The sequence below is a fragment of the Aethalodelphis obliquidens genome, unplaced genomic scaffold (assembly GCF_003676395.1).
Source record: "Aethalodelphis obliquidens isolate GAN/ISIS:26980383/991018 unplaced genomic scaffold, ASM367639v1 scaffold3, whole genome shotgun sequence".
Taxonomy (NCBI): Eukaryota; Metazoa; Chordata; class Mammalia; order Artiodactyla; family Delphinidae; genus Aethalodelphis; species Aethalodelphis obliquidens.
The window spans coordinates 18,272,157-18,291,376 of NW_020837947.1; the positions used below are offsets into that span (position 1 = coordinate 18,272,157).

The following is a 19,220-nucleotide window of genomic DNA, read 5'->3' on the forward strand; positions in this document are numbered from 1 at the left end:
CACAGTTTTATTTCTTCCTTTCTGATATGGATGTATGGATAAAGTGGACATCCTATGTTCCTGAAGGTTGAAATCACTATATCTGCTTTGTTACACAGATCTCTTTATTTAATTTTTGGCTTACTTTTTGCTTTTCCTGACCAGTGTCACAGTCTCAAGCAGCTGTGATGTTGGCTATTCCAATCGTTTGCCACCAAGTTCACTATTCCTTGCAACAATATCCATGGGCATAGAACTTTTCCATGGAGCCTCAAATCAGGTAAATCCTTTTTAGCATTGGCAGCAAGACTGCTGGTTCTCCTGGCTACCATGCTACAGACCTTGGGGCTGATGAGGGAACCCCACGTTAATATGCAATAGTTGGTAGGCTAACTGTGGTAGACAGACTAATGGACCTCCGAGGATATCCATATTCTAACCTCTGAAGCCTATGAATATGCTACCATACAAGGACTTTGCAGATGCAATTAAGGATCTCAAGATGGGACGATAATGCTGTATTAGTCAGCTGGACTAAACCCTTGTAAGGGAAAGAGAGGAATGTAGAAAAGATAGAATCCAAGAAGGAGATGAAGTGATGGTCATAGAGGAAAGAGAGAGAGGGGGAAGGAAAGAGAGACAGAGGGATTTGAAGATGCTCTGCTGCTGGCCTTGAATATAAGGAAGGAGCCATAAGCCAGAGTCAATGGCCCTAGAAGCTGAAAATGGAAACCGATCCTCTCCAAGGGCCTCCAGGAGGAATGCTGCCCTGCCAACAGCTTAACTTTAGAATTTCTGCCCTCTAGAACTGCAAGAAGTTTGTGTTAAGTCACTAAATTTGTGGTTATTTCTTACCGAAGTAACAAGAAATTTATCCAACTAAGTTAATTTATTTTTTTGTCTAATAAATATTTTTCATTTAGTTGTACACCCTCAGAATTTTGAAATGTTTCTTAATCTTTTCCCATTTATCATTGCTTTTGGGGAGAGGATATGTCAAGTCTTCACTCTGCCATGCAAAAAACCCTGCCCTCCCACTGGCTGTTTAATCTTGCTTTTCACGTGTGGTTGGAATAGTCTCCAGGAATATTGTAAAGTGTTTAATTTATAACAACTTGTTAAAAGGGATTATTCATAGAAATATAATCTAATGTAAAACTTTAAAAATGTAAAAAACAGTAACATCAAATTTTTCAAAACTATTTTTTCAAAAATATCATGCTTTTATAGGCATGATACCCTTGAGAAATAAAGAATATAGTAGGACAAACCCTAACTCTGTGCCATTATTGAAACATAAATTCAGTCATGTTTTTCACTTTATAACATTAAATAAAACATTCCTGAAATATTGCATCTTATATACAATATGACTCTTCTAGAAACCAGTGGTTAATAACTTTTCTTTTTTCATCATGGTTGCTCTGTGATCTTAGATTTCTAAAGTTCATTTGTTTTTCTTATGAACCTATCTACTTTTGTTGCATATATTTTTGGCATTTCAAACTTGAATTGTTTCTGAAAGACACCAACTCCGCTGACTCTGACTGGAAAGAAAATGTTTTTGATTAATTGGATATTTGTGTTCTCTTGCATCCTGCCAAATAATATGTATTTAAACAGGGAGGGTATGAAAGGGGAAGAGAAGGTTAATCTTCATTTTCACTTATAAAATTGTTGTATCAGAATAGGGTGTAAGTGTAGTATGATCTTGGACCTCTAGAACAGTGCAACTCCAAGTGTGTGCCCATGCATGCATGTGTGTGTGTGCACGCATCGTCCGTCTGCCAACTGGTACTCTGTGGGATAAGCTCTGAAAGTGAGAGTATGCATTTAGAGATATTTTTACAGCAATTGGTCATCACTGGGTCGTTTTATTATATTTTATAAAAGTTTCAGTTTGCAACAGAATCGGCAGAAAACTTCTTTCATCATAGATTGTAAGAAAATAGCTGTTTAAAAGAAATGGTGAAGAATAGTTTGACTAATTGATTGTGAAGCCTGGGGAAAAGATTGGGACTAAAGACAAAGATCACCTCCAACCGTTGGAAGAGGCACTTTCCAGAGGCCTCCAGAAATAAAAGGGAAGTTGAAAAAGCAAAGTTTGAACTCTTGACCTTGATGATGGCTTGGTGTTGAGAAAGAATGCATAAGAGTGAAATCCATAATGATATTATTTACATGTCCTCTGGCATTATGAAGGAGGTTGTTCTAAGTTACCTACTATATATGAAAATAGAAAGTAGCAAGAATAAGGTAGCATTTTGGGAGTCACAAATAAATGAGTACATAAATATACATATATGTATATATGTATATAAATGTAGAGGCCAGAGCATGTAAATCTCTCACAAGGACTGTAATCTCCTATGGGCGATGCTTCCTCGGGAGTGAGGGCCAATCTGTGGTGCACCAACAGCAGAGGTGAGAGCAACACACAAAGTTCCAGAGAACAGCTAGATAGCCGGACCCATGATTTTCAAGCAGGATTCCTTCTAGAGCAACAGTACGTGGGGTACATGGCAGTGTTTCAGTGCCATAGGATGTACTAGAACCATACAATAGCACACCTCTTCTTGGTGGGAGGGGGAGTAAATTTCTTGTTGATGGTGTGTAATTCAACTTATCATATATTGAAATAAAATTGTAATAAAACATACTTAAGAATGCTTTGAAGCATTTTTTGCTTGAGGACAGCAAAAAATTAAAATAAAATTGTAATATATTAAAATAAAATTGTAATAAAACATACTTAAGTTATATTAAAATAAAAATAAAATATATTAAATAAAACTAATAAAATATTAAAATATAAAATTAAAATATATTAAAATAAAATTGTAATAAAACATACTTAAGAATGCTTTGAAGCATTTTTTGCTTGAGGACAGGCTGCTTTGGCCTCTAGGTCTTCCACCCCTGCTCACTCTTATCTTTCTTCTCTGTTTCCTGACCCCTCCTTATTACCCCAAAATACACCCCAATAATGGGTTAATATCTAAAATATATAAACTGCTCATACGACCCAATATAAAAAAAACAACCAAACAACCTGATTAAAATGTACGAAGACCTGAATAGACATTTTTCCAAAGAAGACATACAGATGACCAACAGGCACATGAAAAGATGCTCAATATGCTAATCATCAGAGAAATGCAAATCAAAACCACAATGAGGTATCACCTCACACCTGTTGAATGACTATCATCAAAAGACTACAAATAACAAATGTTGGCAAGGATGTGGAGAAAAGGGAACCCTTGTACACTGCTGGTGGGAATGTGAGTTGGTGAAGCCACTGTGGAAAACAGTCTGGAGGTTCCTTGAAAAACTAAAAATAGAGCTACCATATGATCCAGCAATTCCACTCCTGCATATATATCTGAAGAAAATGAAAACACTATTTCAAAAAGATTCATGCACCCCAATATGCACATGTTCACAGCAGCATTATTTACAATAGCCAAAATATGGAAGCAACCGAAGTGTCCATCAACAGATGAATGGATAAAGAAGATGTGGTGTGTATATATATATATATATATAAATATATATATATAATGGAAAACTTTGTGTTAGAATAGAGATTTTAGAACATTTTAGAAACCAAATATTTAAAATTTGTTATAAAAGATGTAGTATACTATAGATAAAACAAACTGGTTTTAGTGACAACTGTATATGCGATCTGTGCATTTTTAGTATTCGTAGACACAGAAAACTGTGAAAATATAACTGCTACTTAAAACTATGTGAAAATATAACTGCTACTTAAAAATTTAAAAATAAATTTCCCACTTTTATCTTTAGGTTAAGTATTTAGTAGTCAGGTCCTTGAGCAGATTACCAACTCTGATAATCAAAATGAAGACCTGTACACATATTTTTCTATGTTTAACCCTAGCCATCATGTGCTTAACTATCTTTTCCAGAATTTTTATTTTAAGATATGTGTTTATCCTACCAATAAAGGCAATACTTACTGATATTTTCCTTCTGCATGCTCTGCTCACGCTCTTCCTTCCCTGTGGGGGATGATCCTTCACTTTCACTACTTGTTGATTTTGCCAGATCCTTGAAGCCCTTGTTTGTCTGCCACTGCTTCCACAGCATACTCCCTGATAGTACAGTCTCTCTGTTATCTAAACTCATGGAACTCTTTGTATCTGACTCTTTTATGGCACTTGAAGATGTTTCTACTAAATATGATATATGCATTACCGAAAAAACTTGCATTCTATGAAATCACGTGCAAAAATAGCGAGACATAGAATACATAAATACGTAAAGCTCAGAAACAGGAAAAATTAATTCATGGTCATAGAGATCAAATAGTTACTTTCAGGAAGGAAAAGGCTGGGAAAGAGAATGAAGAGGACTATTGGGGTGTATTAAGGGTTTTTTATCTTGATCTAAATGGGGTGGCTCCTGAATATACACACATATGAAAATACATCAAGCTGTGCAATTAAGATTTGTACCTTTTTTGCCTGTATGTTACATGATAAGGTCAGCCTTCTCTGAGCTCTGTTCTCCACTAGGCCTTGTCCTTGACTTGTGATGAATCCCAGTTTTAGCCAGGAATCCTGCCGAACTAGTTTATCAAGAATCCCCCTACTCTTGATATCCAATTAAACTCCTCTTCCTCCACACTTGATATTTAATCAAATTTCTCTTCCCTGACGTTTGATACCTAACCAAATTCCTGTAAGTAATTTTTCATCCACTCCCTGCTAGTTAGTTATAAATCCTCACTTGTTTCTGTTGTTTTCAGAGTTGAGTTCAATCTCTCCCCTATTGCGATAGTCATAAATAAAATCTTCTTTGACATTTTTAACGTGTCCAGTGCAATAAATTTCCTTTTACATACAAATTAGCACAACATTTAAAAAATTAATAATAAAATCTAGAGCCTAAAGAAAAAGAACTGTATTCTATTCACCTTTATATTCCTAACATTACATTAAACTCTACCAATTAGAGGAGTGAGTACTTTAGGAGTTAGAAATATTTCAAATCCCAACTTGATCACTTTTTAGATGTATGGCATAGGAAGAATAAGGTGACCATCTGAGCTTTGGTCTCTAAATCTACAAAATGGAAATAGTAAGGTCTACCTCATAGTTGCTGTAGGTTAAAGTGAGATAATAAACATAAAGCACTTTGAGCAGTGCCCATCCCAGAATAACAGGATTGGGGTGATATTTATTTTTTATCCCCTTCACATGAAATGTTAAGGGACATTACTTTTATAACAATTATTGAGTTATACTCCTGAAGATGTAAAAGTGGAAAAGCACGATTTGGGATGTGAATGTCTTCAGCCTCCCTGGACAACTCAGCATGGTGATAGATGGAGGTATAGCCAAGTGTTTGTGGGAAGAGCCCTGGGGTGATGGAGAGCTCTGTCTGCATGCTGCCTCTGTCCCTGGGTAGCTTGTGAATTTAGCAAATTACTCTGGGCCTGGGTCCTTACTGGCAAGTTGGAAATAATATTTATATCAGTGAGTTGATGTGAGTATTGGATGAAATAATTAGTATTTTATAGCTCCAGGCCCATGGCAAATTGTTCACTGAAAGTAGTTAGCTTTCTTACTTTGATTCTTATTGCTATTGTTTATTGCTATTGCGATTAGAAAGGTGCCAGATTTATAGTTGTGAGCCTGCCTTCAAGTTCACATACTGCTACCTTCTAATGAGGGTTTCATCTTTTTTTCATCTTATTTCTGGTTTCATCTTTTCTTAAATGGGGAAGATTATATCTACTTGGGGACAAAGTGAACACCTGCTTGGTAAAAAGAAAATGCTTGAGAATCTATTTTCTTACAAAACTGTCTATAACTTTACAATCCTATAATGAAATAGATTCTGAAATTTTTCTTTTTACCAAGCATGACTTGCTGACTAGCTTTGAAGAGGTGCAAGTAACAGCTCCGTGCTTGGGGCAGCTGGGGTAGGGTTCACTGACCTTCTTCCCCTTCTTTGGTTTGGCTTTCAGACATAGGCACACACTCAGCATCAGGTGTTTTCTTAATGAACCGGCTGAGATAATGGAGACGCGCCTGGGCAGCCTAAAGGACAGACATTATCAACACACATTACAGGCAACACCATCTCAACAGTACTCAAAAGACACAGGAAAATGTGAATGAATACGGCAGTCTGAACCAGACCGGCTCTTATGAATTACCAAAGAAAAACTCCAATTCTGAACCATCCATGATCTTGACAGTGATTTGTGAGAACTAATGAAGAAGTCCTAAAACTCATACGCTGTGCATGCTAGCTTAGATCCAGGTGCTCTTGAACCTTTTTCATCTGCCTCAATAACCCTGAGTTGGGGACATGAAGCACATATAAATAATAATGTTTCACTATGGCAATGATTCTTATCTAAAATATAGAGAGGAGGAATCATGAGGTATGTGTATTCCACAAGGGCAGCACATGATTTTTCTCTAAGCACATGAAAGCACATATTAAACATTTTTATGCTTTCTTAGTTGGGAGTGTTAAGGACAGAGTGTTAATCCCAGATGATGTGAAAGGACAAGGCTACCTACAGTTTGGGCCATAAGTGGCACTATTATGTGCTTTGCTTTTGGAAGTCATCTGGGTATCTGGATAATAACATTTCACTATGTGTTCAAATGTGGTCTTAATATTTAGTTAGTTGATGCCTGACAAAATTCCAGATATTTCCTAAAGGAAAGACTATGTTGTTTCACCAATATGGCTCTTGCTTCAGACCACGCCCAGGAATGAAAGGTAAAAGGACAACTTTTCAAACTCAGGTAACCTTGATCGATCTTCCTGGTTCAGTCATCTCCCAGGACTGCTTCATGGCTCGGATTTCATCTGCTCGTTCTGTATCTTTTTTCACTTCAAAAAAGTCTGCTTCGTTGTATTCAGTGACCAACCTCAAAATCCAGTAGGGTTTATTTGGGTCTTCTTGTTGAGGGTGAGCAGTGGGTATCTGGCAAAGTAAAGTAAAAACCTTGGGGTCAGATGCTTTCCTCCTTTCAAAAGGATCTAGATTTTACCCTATGACCCATAATTTCACTTAAGTATTTAAGCCAAGAGAAAGGAAAACATATATTCACAAAAAGATTTGAAAAGAATATTTATTATAGCCTCATTCTTATTAGCCTAAAAAGGGGAAACAATATAAATATCTGTCAACTGATGAATAGATAAACAAATTGTAGTATGTTCATACATGGACTACTACTTAACATTAAAAAGTAATAAACTATTAATGCATACCACAGTGTGGTTGAATTCCACAGACAGACATTATACAGAAATAAAGAAGTTGAGCACAGAAGAGTACTTCTTGTATGAATCATTTGTATGAAATTCCAGAACAGGCAAAACTTGCCTGGGGGAGAGGTATGGGGATGACAGAATCCACTGCAAAGAGGTTTAAGGGAATTTCTAAGCTTATGGAAATGGTCTATAATCTAAACCTGATAGAGATGTGGGTTACATGGTGAATTCACTTGTCAAAACTCACTGAATTGCACATTTAAGATTGTTGCATATCACTCTATGCAAATTTCACCTAAAAACTGTAAATAAAAATAATTCTAAATTGCACTTAGGCTCACTCATACCATCTCTTTACAAGAATGAGGGCAAGAATAGTTGATCATTTCCAAGCCTGGATATACTTGATATATATTCATTAGGAAAGTTAACATTTTGCTGTCTTGTAGGATCACTTTCACGGACCTTAGGCTGGGAGCAGATTGACATAGGACTTGAAAATGTCTAGATAAGTGAGGCTTATTGGTAGCAATCTGTTAAGGAGACGAGCTTGAGTCTGATGAGTTACTAGCATTTTACATAAGACTGAGACAATGTCAGTAATCCACATTACATAACGCAGATGGGGAAGTGGAGATTGGGGGGCCACTGAATAAAGTTTTCACGTGTAGTTTGGTTTTAAGGTTATCAAAAGACCTCCTAGCTTTCTGCAATATTCCCTTAATATTCTGATGAAAATTTAAATCTCACAATTGGATATTCTTTTATTTCTTCCTTCTAAAACACAGTACATAAGCTTTTACCACCTTTTATATTGCTTGATAAGTGAGTTTTTCAGAAACTTCTCTGGGATCAAGTTTTGATTAGGGAAGGGAGCACTATGAAGAACTAAGGGAAGGCCACATGTCTATAAGAATTTATGGATTGAATTTAGCTTATTTGCTTTAAACTTGAATGGTTTTGTTGTTGTTAATGATAGGACTATTTTCTCAGAAAATTCAAATAATTGATTTTATAAACTGGAGTTACAACTAGAAAAGTTAACACACAGCATTATCTTGAAGTTTCAAGGGGAAAAAAGTGGTTGACTGGAACTTCACCTATGTTTTTGAGCAAAACAATGTTGAAAGAAACACATTTTGAATAGAAAATTTTATCTGGCTCTTTCATATTTCAAACGTAATTGTAATTTGACAGAGAGCGTTCCATTTGTCTGCATTTGTTTAGATGATATTACACTAAAAGGCAGTATTTGGACTGTAGAATGTAGCTAGTGAGAACATAAGTAATATAAATTTAAGAAGAAATTAGCTTTTCCATATGAAATAAAATAAAGGATCAAATAAATTCAACATGATTCTGGTGACTAAAGCAAAACTACAAAGTATATTATTATAGTTTTTGGTTTCCTGTTTGGCCCATATGTTAAACTTTCAAACATCAAACAATATAATACTAATAGCTACTAAAACCAACTAGCACAATATTAAGGTTCCTAAAGCTTAGTTCATTTTTAATGTCATAAAAACCCAATTCCCATTTGAATTCTGTAACCAAACATACCTTTTGTGCTTCACAAGATATTCTAAACATTGTCTCTTTCAGGATTCCCTAGAATTCATGAGTATTTGAAAGTTAACTCAAACTGAATCCCACAATTCCTTACTAAATTTGGTGGATCTTCTGAGCAGGCTTTCATTTTGGAGAATATGCATACATTCTTCAAAATTTTGAAAAGAACAGAGGCTTTCACACATGTCAGTTTTTAGTTTCATCCAATCATTAGTTTTCTGAAGAACTTTTTTCTTGACAACATTTTTGCAAGTTTTTAATTTTTTTTCTTCATTTCTTTCTATGTACTTCAACTCTTTTACCTGCAGCTTATCCAGCTTTTCATTTTAACTTTCATCTAGAGGTAAAGATTTTACGCATGGCAAGACTGAATCTAAAAATAGGTGTCAGGAAGTAATATAATAGATCATCAAGTATTATATGGGTTTCTTCTCTATCTGTAGCACTGTTGATAACTTTAGACAGTTCAAGCTTGTGTATGTCACCGTGTTTCTCACATCACTTTCATGATGTCCAATGTCACAGGCACTCTAATGGTATGTCTGGCCAAAGACATTTACACTCATGCATTGCTAATGCTGAGGGGTTATTCGGAAGCAAATCTCCATTGTGATGAAGATCATTTTCCAAATGCACACTTTGCAAAGTAGCCTGGAGCAGCAGATATGGCTCTAGTGGCCTTCCACATCTTATACTGACAGCCTCCCAACTGGTAAGAGTTGATTCCAGGAAAATGACCATAGTTTCAGAAAACAAAAGTTGTTGGCACTTTCCCTCTGTTTACCATGGTAATTACTGCAGCTACCTTAGGACTTCTGGGATTTCTTGCTGTTTCTGTCATTGGTGTGTATCCCATTCTATCCTTAAGAATATTTCCCCAAGTTTGTCGTAAAATGCAGGGCTCCAACTCATTTTGACTGTTCCAACAATGATATTTTGTGAAAACACATCTCATCCTAATTTTCGATAAAGTTCCTCACATTCATCCAAGGGCATATGAAACAGCCCCAACATGAAAGCTAATATGGAACCTGTACTTCCACCACAAATGCAGTCAGAGGGCTGGTGAACTGGCTTCTGAGTGAGTTCACCTGATTTCCGCAATGTCTAAAAAGCAACCACACCCCTTGTTCTTCCATCATCAGTTGTGCGAATTAGGATTCCTCTTTCTTCACTGGATTCATGCAACCAAATTAAGGCCAGAATTTCTCTAACTGCAGCCTGAAGAATGCCATCCTTAATTTGTCTCAGTCATAATAAATATGGAATAATTCTTTCATTGGCAGCCACTCCTTTTCCCTCAGGAAATTCTTGAAGATGAAAAGTCAGTTGTTCAACCCTATTAATGCAGAGCTTTGGCTCAGTTGTTCTTAATGCTTGAATAAATGCCCAGGTTCTGTCATCAGTACTCATCCTGGCAATCTTGTCTTGTTGAAGAGATAAACGCTTTTTCTTCTCTCCGTTTTTGTCTTTGCTAATAGTCTGCTCAATTTTTAACTGCCTCTTCCTGTTCTTTGGACTGAATCATACTTTAATTTGGGAATGTATCCACCAATTTAACCACCTACACTAAAGTTTGTACACCTTCAGTGGGATGAGAAAGAGAGTTAGCTGTACTTTGTTTAGTAGAAACTAGAAGAACCTCATTTGTCCTCTTCTTCCTTCCTCTGACCTGTATCTGGTACAGCTTGTACTCTTTTGTCTGGACTATTGCAGTGCTTTCTGGTGGTTTTCCCATCTCTTATCTTTTCCCCTTTAATTTCATACCCTTAAAAGTCACCAAGGTATCTGAAATGTAAATCTGATCATGTCAGTACACTTCTTAAAGTCAGTACACTTCTCAAAGTCCCACCTCCCAGCCCTGTGTAGCCTAAGCTGTGATCACAAATGATAGGAAGATTTTGTCCTCACAGGTAATTTGTTTTGAGTTCAGTGTTTTAAAATAACTTGAATTTGAGTATCTTTAGGACTCTGCTTGCACTCCTCAAACTTGCCACCCACATACTCTTCCTTACCCTTAATCATTGGGATTACCTATCTGGTCCTGAAAAAATTTGGACTCAGGACCCCTGGCTTGTAGATAGAGTCTCAGCTTTCTAACCAGGCTTTCTAAAAGGCTCCCCTCCACCTGACCCTTACTTACCCTTCCAGCCTCATACCCCATACCTTAGTGGCTCAAAAACCAAATTGTGTTGGATTTTTGCCTCTGAATGTCTTTGCTCACTGATTCAGTTCAGGACTCCTCTAGGCAGAGGCTGAAATAGGTACCTATCCTTTCTACCCTGTGCATACCATATCTAACATTACAACTCTCTCTTTACTTTCAGTCTCCTCCATTAGACTGTGAGTTCCTTGAAGGTAGGGACTTTATAATATTAATATTAGAAACCCAAGTCCCCAAAACAGTGTCTTACATATTAAAAGCTCAATTAACACTTTTTGACACTAAACTAAGGAAGACTGCTTACAGAAGGTGCCCAAGGAATGTCTTTAAGGTATCTAGATGATTGCTGGAAACGGGGAAATGGAATTTTTCAGGTTTTACTCAAAAGATATGGGAAAATAGGGACCCAATGAATCTAAGTTTATTAAATGACTCCAATAAAAAAAGCATCACACCCACCTGAGGCTCAACGCGAGGCACTTGTTTTTCTTTGGCTATCTTTTCTTTCTCAGAAGACTTTTCTTTGCCTTTCCTTGTTGTTTTGGAAGTTCCTAAAGATTTTTGTCCCTCACTAATACTGTGGGAATCTGGACTTCCAAAGGTAATTAATTCCTCATGTTTCTCTCCATGTGCTAGAAAAACAAAAAAAAGAAACCAGTGAGTCATGATATAATAATAAAATCATGTCATGTAGGAAAAAGGGAAGAAGTCAGAAAAATGGTTAGTCTAAGGCATTTGGATTTTTTTTCTTTTTTTAAACAAGCAGGTGAGCAAACAAGCAGACAGCCCTTTTATAAAGATCTGTGTGACTCTCTTTTATACAATTGAGAAATAATTCACATACTATAAACTTCTCATTGAAATGTATAAATCATGGTTTTGGTTTATTCATAAGGTTATATAATGATCATTACTATCTAATTTGTTTCTGATCTGGATGCTCTCAGTTCATTTTCTTGCCTAATTGCCTGGGCTAGTATCTCCAGTACAATATTGAATTGATTATTCTCTGCTTTAATATTTATTATTCCCTTCTTTCTGCCTACTTTGGGTTTACTTCTTTTCTTTCTTTTCCAGTTTTCTAGTTTTTTAAGGTGGAATATTAAGTTATTGATTTGAGATCTTTGTTCATTTTAAATGTAAGAATTTATAGCTATAAAGTTCCCTCTTAGTACTGCTTTCATTGTATCTCATAAGTTTTGGTATGTTGTTAGTTGTTTTTCATTCATCTCTTAAGTATTTTTAAATTTCCCTTATGGTGCACTTTATTTCTTCATGTGGATACAAGTTACTGCATAGTGTCCTTTGATTTCAGCCTGAACGATTTCCTTCAGTATTTCTCATAGGGCAAGTTTGTCAGTGACAAATTTTTTCTGTTTTTGTTTTTCTGGGAATGAGGCTTTGAAAGAGATTCAGTTCCATTTTCCTGTACCAGGAATACAGGCTGTTAGTTTTTAAGGTTACTGCTGGCTGGAGACCAGGGGATGGGACTGGGGCAAGTAAAAATGTCATAAGGCTTACTGTTCTTAAAGAGATATGGCTGTTTTTCTTGAATAAAGCCTTTGTTAATTTCCAGAATTCTGAAAAGTTGATTCTGATCATCTCTGCCAGTTTTTTCATTGTTTTTATGGAGGAGTAAATTTTTGGAGTCCTTTTTCCTGCTATTTCCATTGGTGTCCTCCTGGATTTCTCTTCTTATTTGAAGCTTCTGAGTTATCTCTGCATGCTGTTTGCCTGGGGCAGAGTCCTGAGAGAACGGAGAACTCACATAGGCCAGGTCTCTCACAGCTGCCTGGAGACCTTGTCATAGAGCATGAAATATCAAAAAACTCTGTGGAGTATGTGAGATTCCATACTAAACAGCTCAGCTCTTGAGTGTGATGAGTAGGCAAAGAAAAAAGTGGACTGATTTAACTTGTGAGCAGAAAAGTGAAAATAATGAGACCACAGAATGAAAATAAGGTTAAGAGTAAGAATGAGGCACAAGGGTGGAAATGATGAGCCATAGAAACTGAATCAAGAGAAAAAGAAAGAAGAAAAGAAGACAAAGATTTTTATAGGAAGCCACACAGTAAAATCACCTTTTATCAGAAACCCAGGATAGAATGTAGAGAGGCTGCAAAGGACATATTTTCTCTTTGGTTCTTTGATATCCTTTGTTAACCAAAAACTTTGAGGTTGAAGAAACACTATTTGCACAGAAATGGAAGCCCATTTATTTCAGCACCGCTTCCCTGCAGAGGCTCCTCATGCTGTCTCTGCTATATAGAGATGGTGCAGTACCAGCTCTTCATCTTGCCCAATATGAGGTGACTGGGCTTCGACCAGTCTCAGTGGCCACAGCTACCACCTCACTTAAATCCAGGTCCCAGAGATCTCAATGCCAGCAAAATCAGGAGTTAACTACAGTTTAGAGATCTATCTGTGGCCAATGCTACATAATAGTACCTCATAAAAACTGGAGTAGAAGAATTCATTCTTTTTATCTTGTGCAGCCAGACAACTGTGTTACCAGTTATGCTATGCTTACTGTAAAGCAGCAGTTCACAAATTTGATGAATGTATGAATCACTAGGGAGTCTGGAAAATGCAGGTCTTGAAGCCCAAACCCCAGAGAGTCCAACCCCTTAGAGTTTGATATGGGGCCCAGGAATGTACAGCTTTAAAAACTATCTCAGGTGGTTCTGATTCATACTTAGAGAAACACTGCTTTAAGAAATGTATACAGTTTTCCCTTTCCTTGGAAGCAAATGTTGCAAGGGGATGGGCGGAAGGGAAGAATACCAGTGAATTAGAGTTCAGTGAAGCTGAAGGTTCCTTTACAAGAGTGGTTTTCACACTTTAGCCTGTGTCAGAACCACCTGAAGGGCTTGTTAAGAAACAGATTTCTGGACCCCACCCCCCAAAGTTTCTGATTTGGAAGGTATGAGGCGGAGCCCCCAAATTTGCTTTCTAACAAGTACCCAGGTAGTTCTGAGGCTGCTGGTCCAAGGACTGCACTTAGAGAAACACGGGTTTACATTTAGGAGGGTATAATTACCTTTTCCCAATATGAAGGATTTCGCTTTATGTTCTATTATTTTTTCTAACAAATACCCAAGTATTGGGAGAGCAAATGATATTTGTTGAATCCCTACGATGTTTCTTTCTCTTTTAATTCTCAAAGAATCCCAGCAGGGTAGGTTCAGAGAGTTTATGTAATTTACTCAGACTCTCCCAACTGATAAATTGAATCAGCATTCAAGTAACAGTTCAAAGGACATGTCAGTCCCTTTCAAAATCGGAGTCTTGTAAGTCACCCCATCAGCAAAGTAAAACAGTAATTGCGAAGAATCCAGATCTTATTTCACTTGGTGCCAGTTATTGGCTGCTTTCAGAGTGGGCACAGAGCAACTGCACAACCGCAAGTGGACTGTAAGCACCGTGATTTTACAAGGGGGCAGCTTGCCTTTCTGCCAACAATCCCAGCCTGCTGAGAAGTGTTGTGCTAGGGAAAATCCTTTGGTCAAATAATCAAAAGACTTAGAAGTGAATCCTGGATCAGCCACTGTAGGTTAACTTTGGCAGGTTTATTGTATTCATAAAACTTGAAACCTAAGACTGTGCCACAGGCTTTAAAAAAAATCAATAAAAAACATTTAAAATAGGATCTTACCTAGTATCATACACCCCAGGTTTTTAAGATGTTAACAGATGTCAGATGAAATGGAATCTCAAGCTGCTCCATTAGGTATTTCTGGTGCTTTCTTTTTCTCACTACCCATAATTCTTAGTGTTTGAGTCATACATTTAGGCATGTTTGATTCCACTCAAATTAACATACTCTAATATTCAAGTTTACATATGTGAACATTTACTAGAGTGTGAGGCACACAGCAGGTGTATACCATCCTCTTTCTTTACATTATTAATATATACAGTAAAATAATTTCCATATTATTTAATGGCTTACAATATGGTAACTTTTTCTTCCAGGAATTACAAGTTCAACAAAGGTGAGGATATCATTACATACTTCATTTTAAATTCCTAATTTCACCTAGTGTAGGGCTGAACTCATAGTATGTATTCATTATCAGATTGCCTAAGTTTAATATATAAAGCTTTATAGGGAATCTGTATGTGTTGGGAGCATATATGTCAGTAAGATGCAAGAATAAATATCCTAGTAGGTCAAAATTGTGAAAAATGTGACCCCGCTTTGCATAGTCATGTAATTAGGAGAATTACAGAAATATAATTTTGATTTTATGATTAAAATTCAGTGCTTAGATTTATATATCCAGAAACTAAAAGTGGTTGGGATTTGAACATTAATATAATTTCTCAACTAGAAAACTTGTTTACAACAAAGTATACATTTACCAACTACAATCACACTTGGTAAATGTAAACAGAAACGCCATGTATATGTGAATATATAAATATATATAGTAAATATATATAGTATCTACAATGCTTGGTTTCTTCAAATACTCTGAACTGGATACACCATGCATGTATTGTGCCTAAGAAAAAGCAATAATATAATATTTATTAGAGTTCAGTAAATAATGTTATAATCCTGCTAACAAAGTTAGCAGTGGGACTTGAAACCAAACACTTTTGAGAATGATAAAGTTTAATGCGAATAGATTAGAACTTCAAGTATGCAGGCCAGCAATATAAACAAAAGGACTCAAAATAACAAGACCGCTAATTATGTATAAAGGCAGATGATATCACTAAGTATTACCTGCTCAAGATTCTCCATTTTCTATTTTCTTAAGTGAAAGTAAGCAATTTTTACTGAAACTTAAGTATTGAAATATACTAAAGGTGGCACTGTTGCTTCATGTTAACCAGAGGCCAAACTTCCTAAAATTTTATAATAGAAATAGCCTAGGTTGTACCATGTTTCAGGCCTTATATTTTATCATGAGTTATAAAGATGTAAAATTTTGAAAAAAATTAAATTATATATTTTAAAAAATTATATATTTTATTTCTCATAATAAATGTTTCAGGCCTTATATTTTATCATGAGTTATAAAGATGTAAAATTTTGAAAAAAATTAAATTATATATTTTAAAAAATTATATATTTTATTTCTCATATAAATCAAATCAGTAAATAGGGCAACATTTCCATTTAATCTACATAAAATTTTAAATTGGGTCATCAATGTACAAATAAAAAAACACTTGACCAATTTATGTTTGATATATTTATAATTGAAAAGCAAGCTAAGTGAATAATTTTAAGACATTAATAACTTAATTTCTCTAAAATATATCACACTCTTAAGGTTAAAGTTTGTAGGTTATGAGTTGTAAACATAATTGACAAGTGGAAGTGGGCATATTGATATGTTTTAATTTAAACAAATTGGCTAACTAAAAAAACATATTTATAAACATGAAATTAGAGAAGGATTATTCTGAATTCAAAAGCCACTTAACTTTCAAACAGATTGAAACATATTCTTTCAAATAGATAATTTTCCTGGTTCATTTTAAATACAATTCAATCCTGAATTGCTTTTCTACTTTCAGCAAAAAATGTATTAGGTGACACAAGGTGTCATTTAATTTTAGCAGCTGATCATTCACACATAAACTTGTCAAATGTGATGTCAAAAAAGAAGACATATAATTATTCCTAAAGACTTATTTTCTAGTTGGAATACACAATAATGATAAAGCTGTTTTCTGAAGTGCTACTAGGTTCTAGGAACTTTATATATATTATCTTGAATCTTCCAAACAACTTTGAAATAGAGGAGTTATTATATAATATAGGGGTTATTCTAATTTTGCAGGTGATAACCCAGTTTCAGGTAGTGGAATGTACAGTAGTTAGCCACTCTACTGTATTTCTCCACTTAATGTTAACTTCCTTTTAAAAACTTAATTCATATTATTAATTTTGTACCATAATCAAGATCTACATTTTACATTACTCTAGTTCATAAATTATACTACCGTGTTCCGTTACTGAAAATCCATCTGTGTCGGACAATTTGAACTTGAGTAACGTACATTACATTCCCAGGACTTATTTATCATGTAAATGGAAGTTTGTGCCTTTTGAGCACTTTTACTCAATTTCTATGTCCCGCAGCCACCTCTCTGGCAGCCACCAATCTGTTCAATGTTTCTATGAGTTCCATTATTTCAGATTCCACATGTAAGTGAGATCATACAGCATTTGTCTTCTCTGTCTGACTTATTTTCTCTTATCGTAATGTCCTCAAGCTTCATTCATGTTGTTGTGAAAGACAGGTTTTTCTTCTTTTTATGGCTGAATAATATTCCATTGTGCATACCTACCACAATTTCTTTACCCATTCATCAATCAATGGACACTTGGGCTGTTTGCATGTCTTGGCTATTGTAAATAATGCTGCAGTGAACATGTAGGTGCAGATATCTCTTGGAGATAATGTTTTCATTTCCTTAGGATATATATCCAGAAGTGGATTTGCTAGATCATATGGCAGTTATAGTTTTAATTTTTTGAGGAAACTTCATCCTCCATCCATAATGGCTGCACCAATATACATTTCTACTAACAGTGTACAAAGTGTTCCCCATTCTCCATATTCTCGCCAGTACCTGCTACCTCTTATCTTTTTGATAATAGCCATCCTAACAAATGTGAGGTAAAATCTCATTGTGGTTCTGAATTACATTTCCCTAATGTTTAGTGATGTTGAGCATCTTTTTGTGTGTCTGTTGGCCATCCGTATGTATTCCTTGGAAAAATGTCTATTCAGGTCCTCTGCCCATTTTTTAATTGGATTGTTTCTCCTTTTGATATTGAATTGTATGAATTCTTTATATATATTGGATATTAACCTTTTATCAGATATATGGTTTGCAAATATTTTTTCCCATTCCATAACTTGCTTTTAATTTTATTGATGGTTTCCTTTGCTGTGCAGAAGCTTTTTAGTTTGATGTAGTCCTACTTGTTTATTTTTGCTTTTGTTGCTTATACTTTTGGTATCGATACCAAAAAATTATCATTAAGACTGATGTCAAGGATTTTATCCCCTATGTTTTCTTCTAGTTTGTAGTTATATACAAATTTTAGGATTTTACTTTTTCTGTGAAAAATGCCACTGTAATTTTGATAGAGACGACATTGAATGTACACGTCTGTGGGTAGTACAAACATTAAAAAAATATATTGGATTAGAAGCCAGACCTTCAAGCAGTAGCTTTTAAAGTATGCAAATAGACCTTTCAGGGAAAAACTGGGAGATGGGCAGTTCTGTCTGCTGTCTCTGAACTGAGCCCTGGAGGCCAGAGCATCCTTGGAAGCCTACTAAGAACTATTTGCTATATAGTCTTATGGGTCTTGGTGGACAAAACCCCATTGGCCTTTAGAGCTAGGTGTTTTGGGTGCCAGTCACTCATGTGGAAATTTTAATAGCTGGAGCACTAGACGTTCAGTCCAAACCCTTTGCTTTGGGTGTTGTGAGTTCCCTTCCAATTGTATGTCACTATGCTGGGTGTGGGGTTTATGGCGAGAGTATATCTCAACCTTTACGATACGTTTTGGTGTGAGTTTTTCCATTTGCCTGATGTGTAGGAGGTAATCAGCTGTGTATCTGTTTCTATGGGAGGAGGTAAATTCAGGAGCATCCTATGTCACCATCTTAAACTAGAATTCAGTTTTCAACTCTTTTGTGTAAATACTAAAGAGCACAGTTACTGGTTACATAGTGTCAATGAAAAATTAATTAGTTGATCTAAGAAAGAAATGGAAAAGTTTTTCGAGTCAAATTGAGGATTATAACCCAGGAACAGCATTTCAGAAAGCTCTGAAAACTGTTCCACCCATTAGAAGTCAAGGCATAGTTATATAAGGTTTTTGAGACAGAGGGCTGTACATTAAATGATGAATTATTGACAGTTTACACAATCCAGATCTAAGTGTCATCTTGTCCCCTTACAAGATCAAGAAGGAATGTTATCCTTTAGGAGTTGTCTTGTTGATGCCAGGAGAATGTTGCTTTTTATGGTTGAGAAGTTATTTCTGCTGATGGGGGAGGTTTGGTAGATGATGTATAATGCAGATGCACAATGCACAGTAGTGGGGAGAGAGGAGACCAAAGGGCAGAGAACATTTTTTATGTTCACATATTTCTTGTCATGCCATACAATGTGAATTTTATTTCACAACAGTAAATGCATTTTTAGTTTCATAAGAAACCATGCACCTCATTGTTCACTGCAGCACTAT

General features: G+C 35.7%; 1 protein-coding gene, 1 long non-coding RNA gene and 1 pseudogene across 6 annotated transcripts in view; 1 reads left to right on the forward strand and 2 right to left on the reverse strand.

Annotated features, from left to right (window-relative positions):
• Nucleotides 1–19,220, forward strand: part of LOC113608080 (uncharacterized) — a 134,393-nt gene that overhangs the window by 43,663 nt on the left and 71,510 nt on the right. The window lies entirely within an intron of this gene.
• Nucleotides 1–19,220, reverse strand: part of ADGB (androglobin) — a 134,031-nt gene that overhangs the window by 3,745 nt on the left and 111,066 nt on the right. For 2 of the 5 annotated variants that reach the window (XM_027083894.1, XM_027083921.1), the window contains 4 exons: nt 11,447–11,619; nt 6,782–6,958; nt 5,951–6,053; nt 3,966–4,100 (listed from right to left, as the gene is read on the reverse strand). In XM_027083894.1, the coding sequence (XP_026939695.1) occupies nt 3,966–4,100; nt 5,951–6,053; nt 6,782–6,958; nt 11,447–11,619 (588 nt within the window). The remainder of the gene's footprint in view (nt 1–3,965; nt 4,101–5,950; nt 6,054–6,781; nt 6,959–11,446; nt 11,620–19,220) is intronic. The other 3 variants (XM_027083903.1, XM_027083912.1, XM_027083930.1) reach the window with 2 other exon arrangements.
• On the reverse strand, nt 8,826–10,066 carry LOC113608070 (calcium-independent phospholipase A2-gamma pseudogene; annotated as a pseudogene).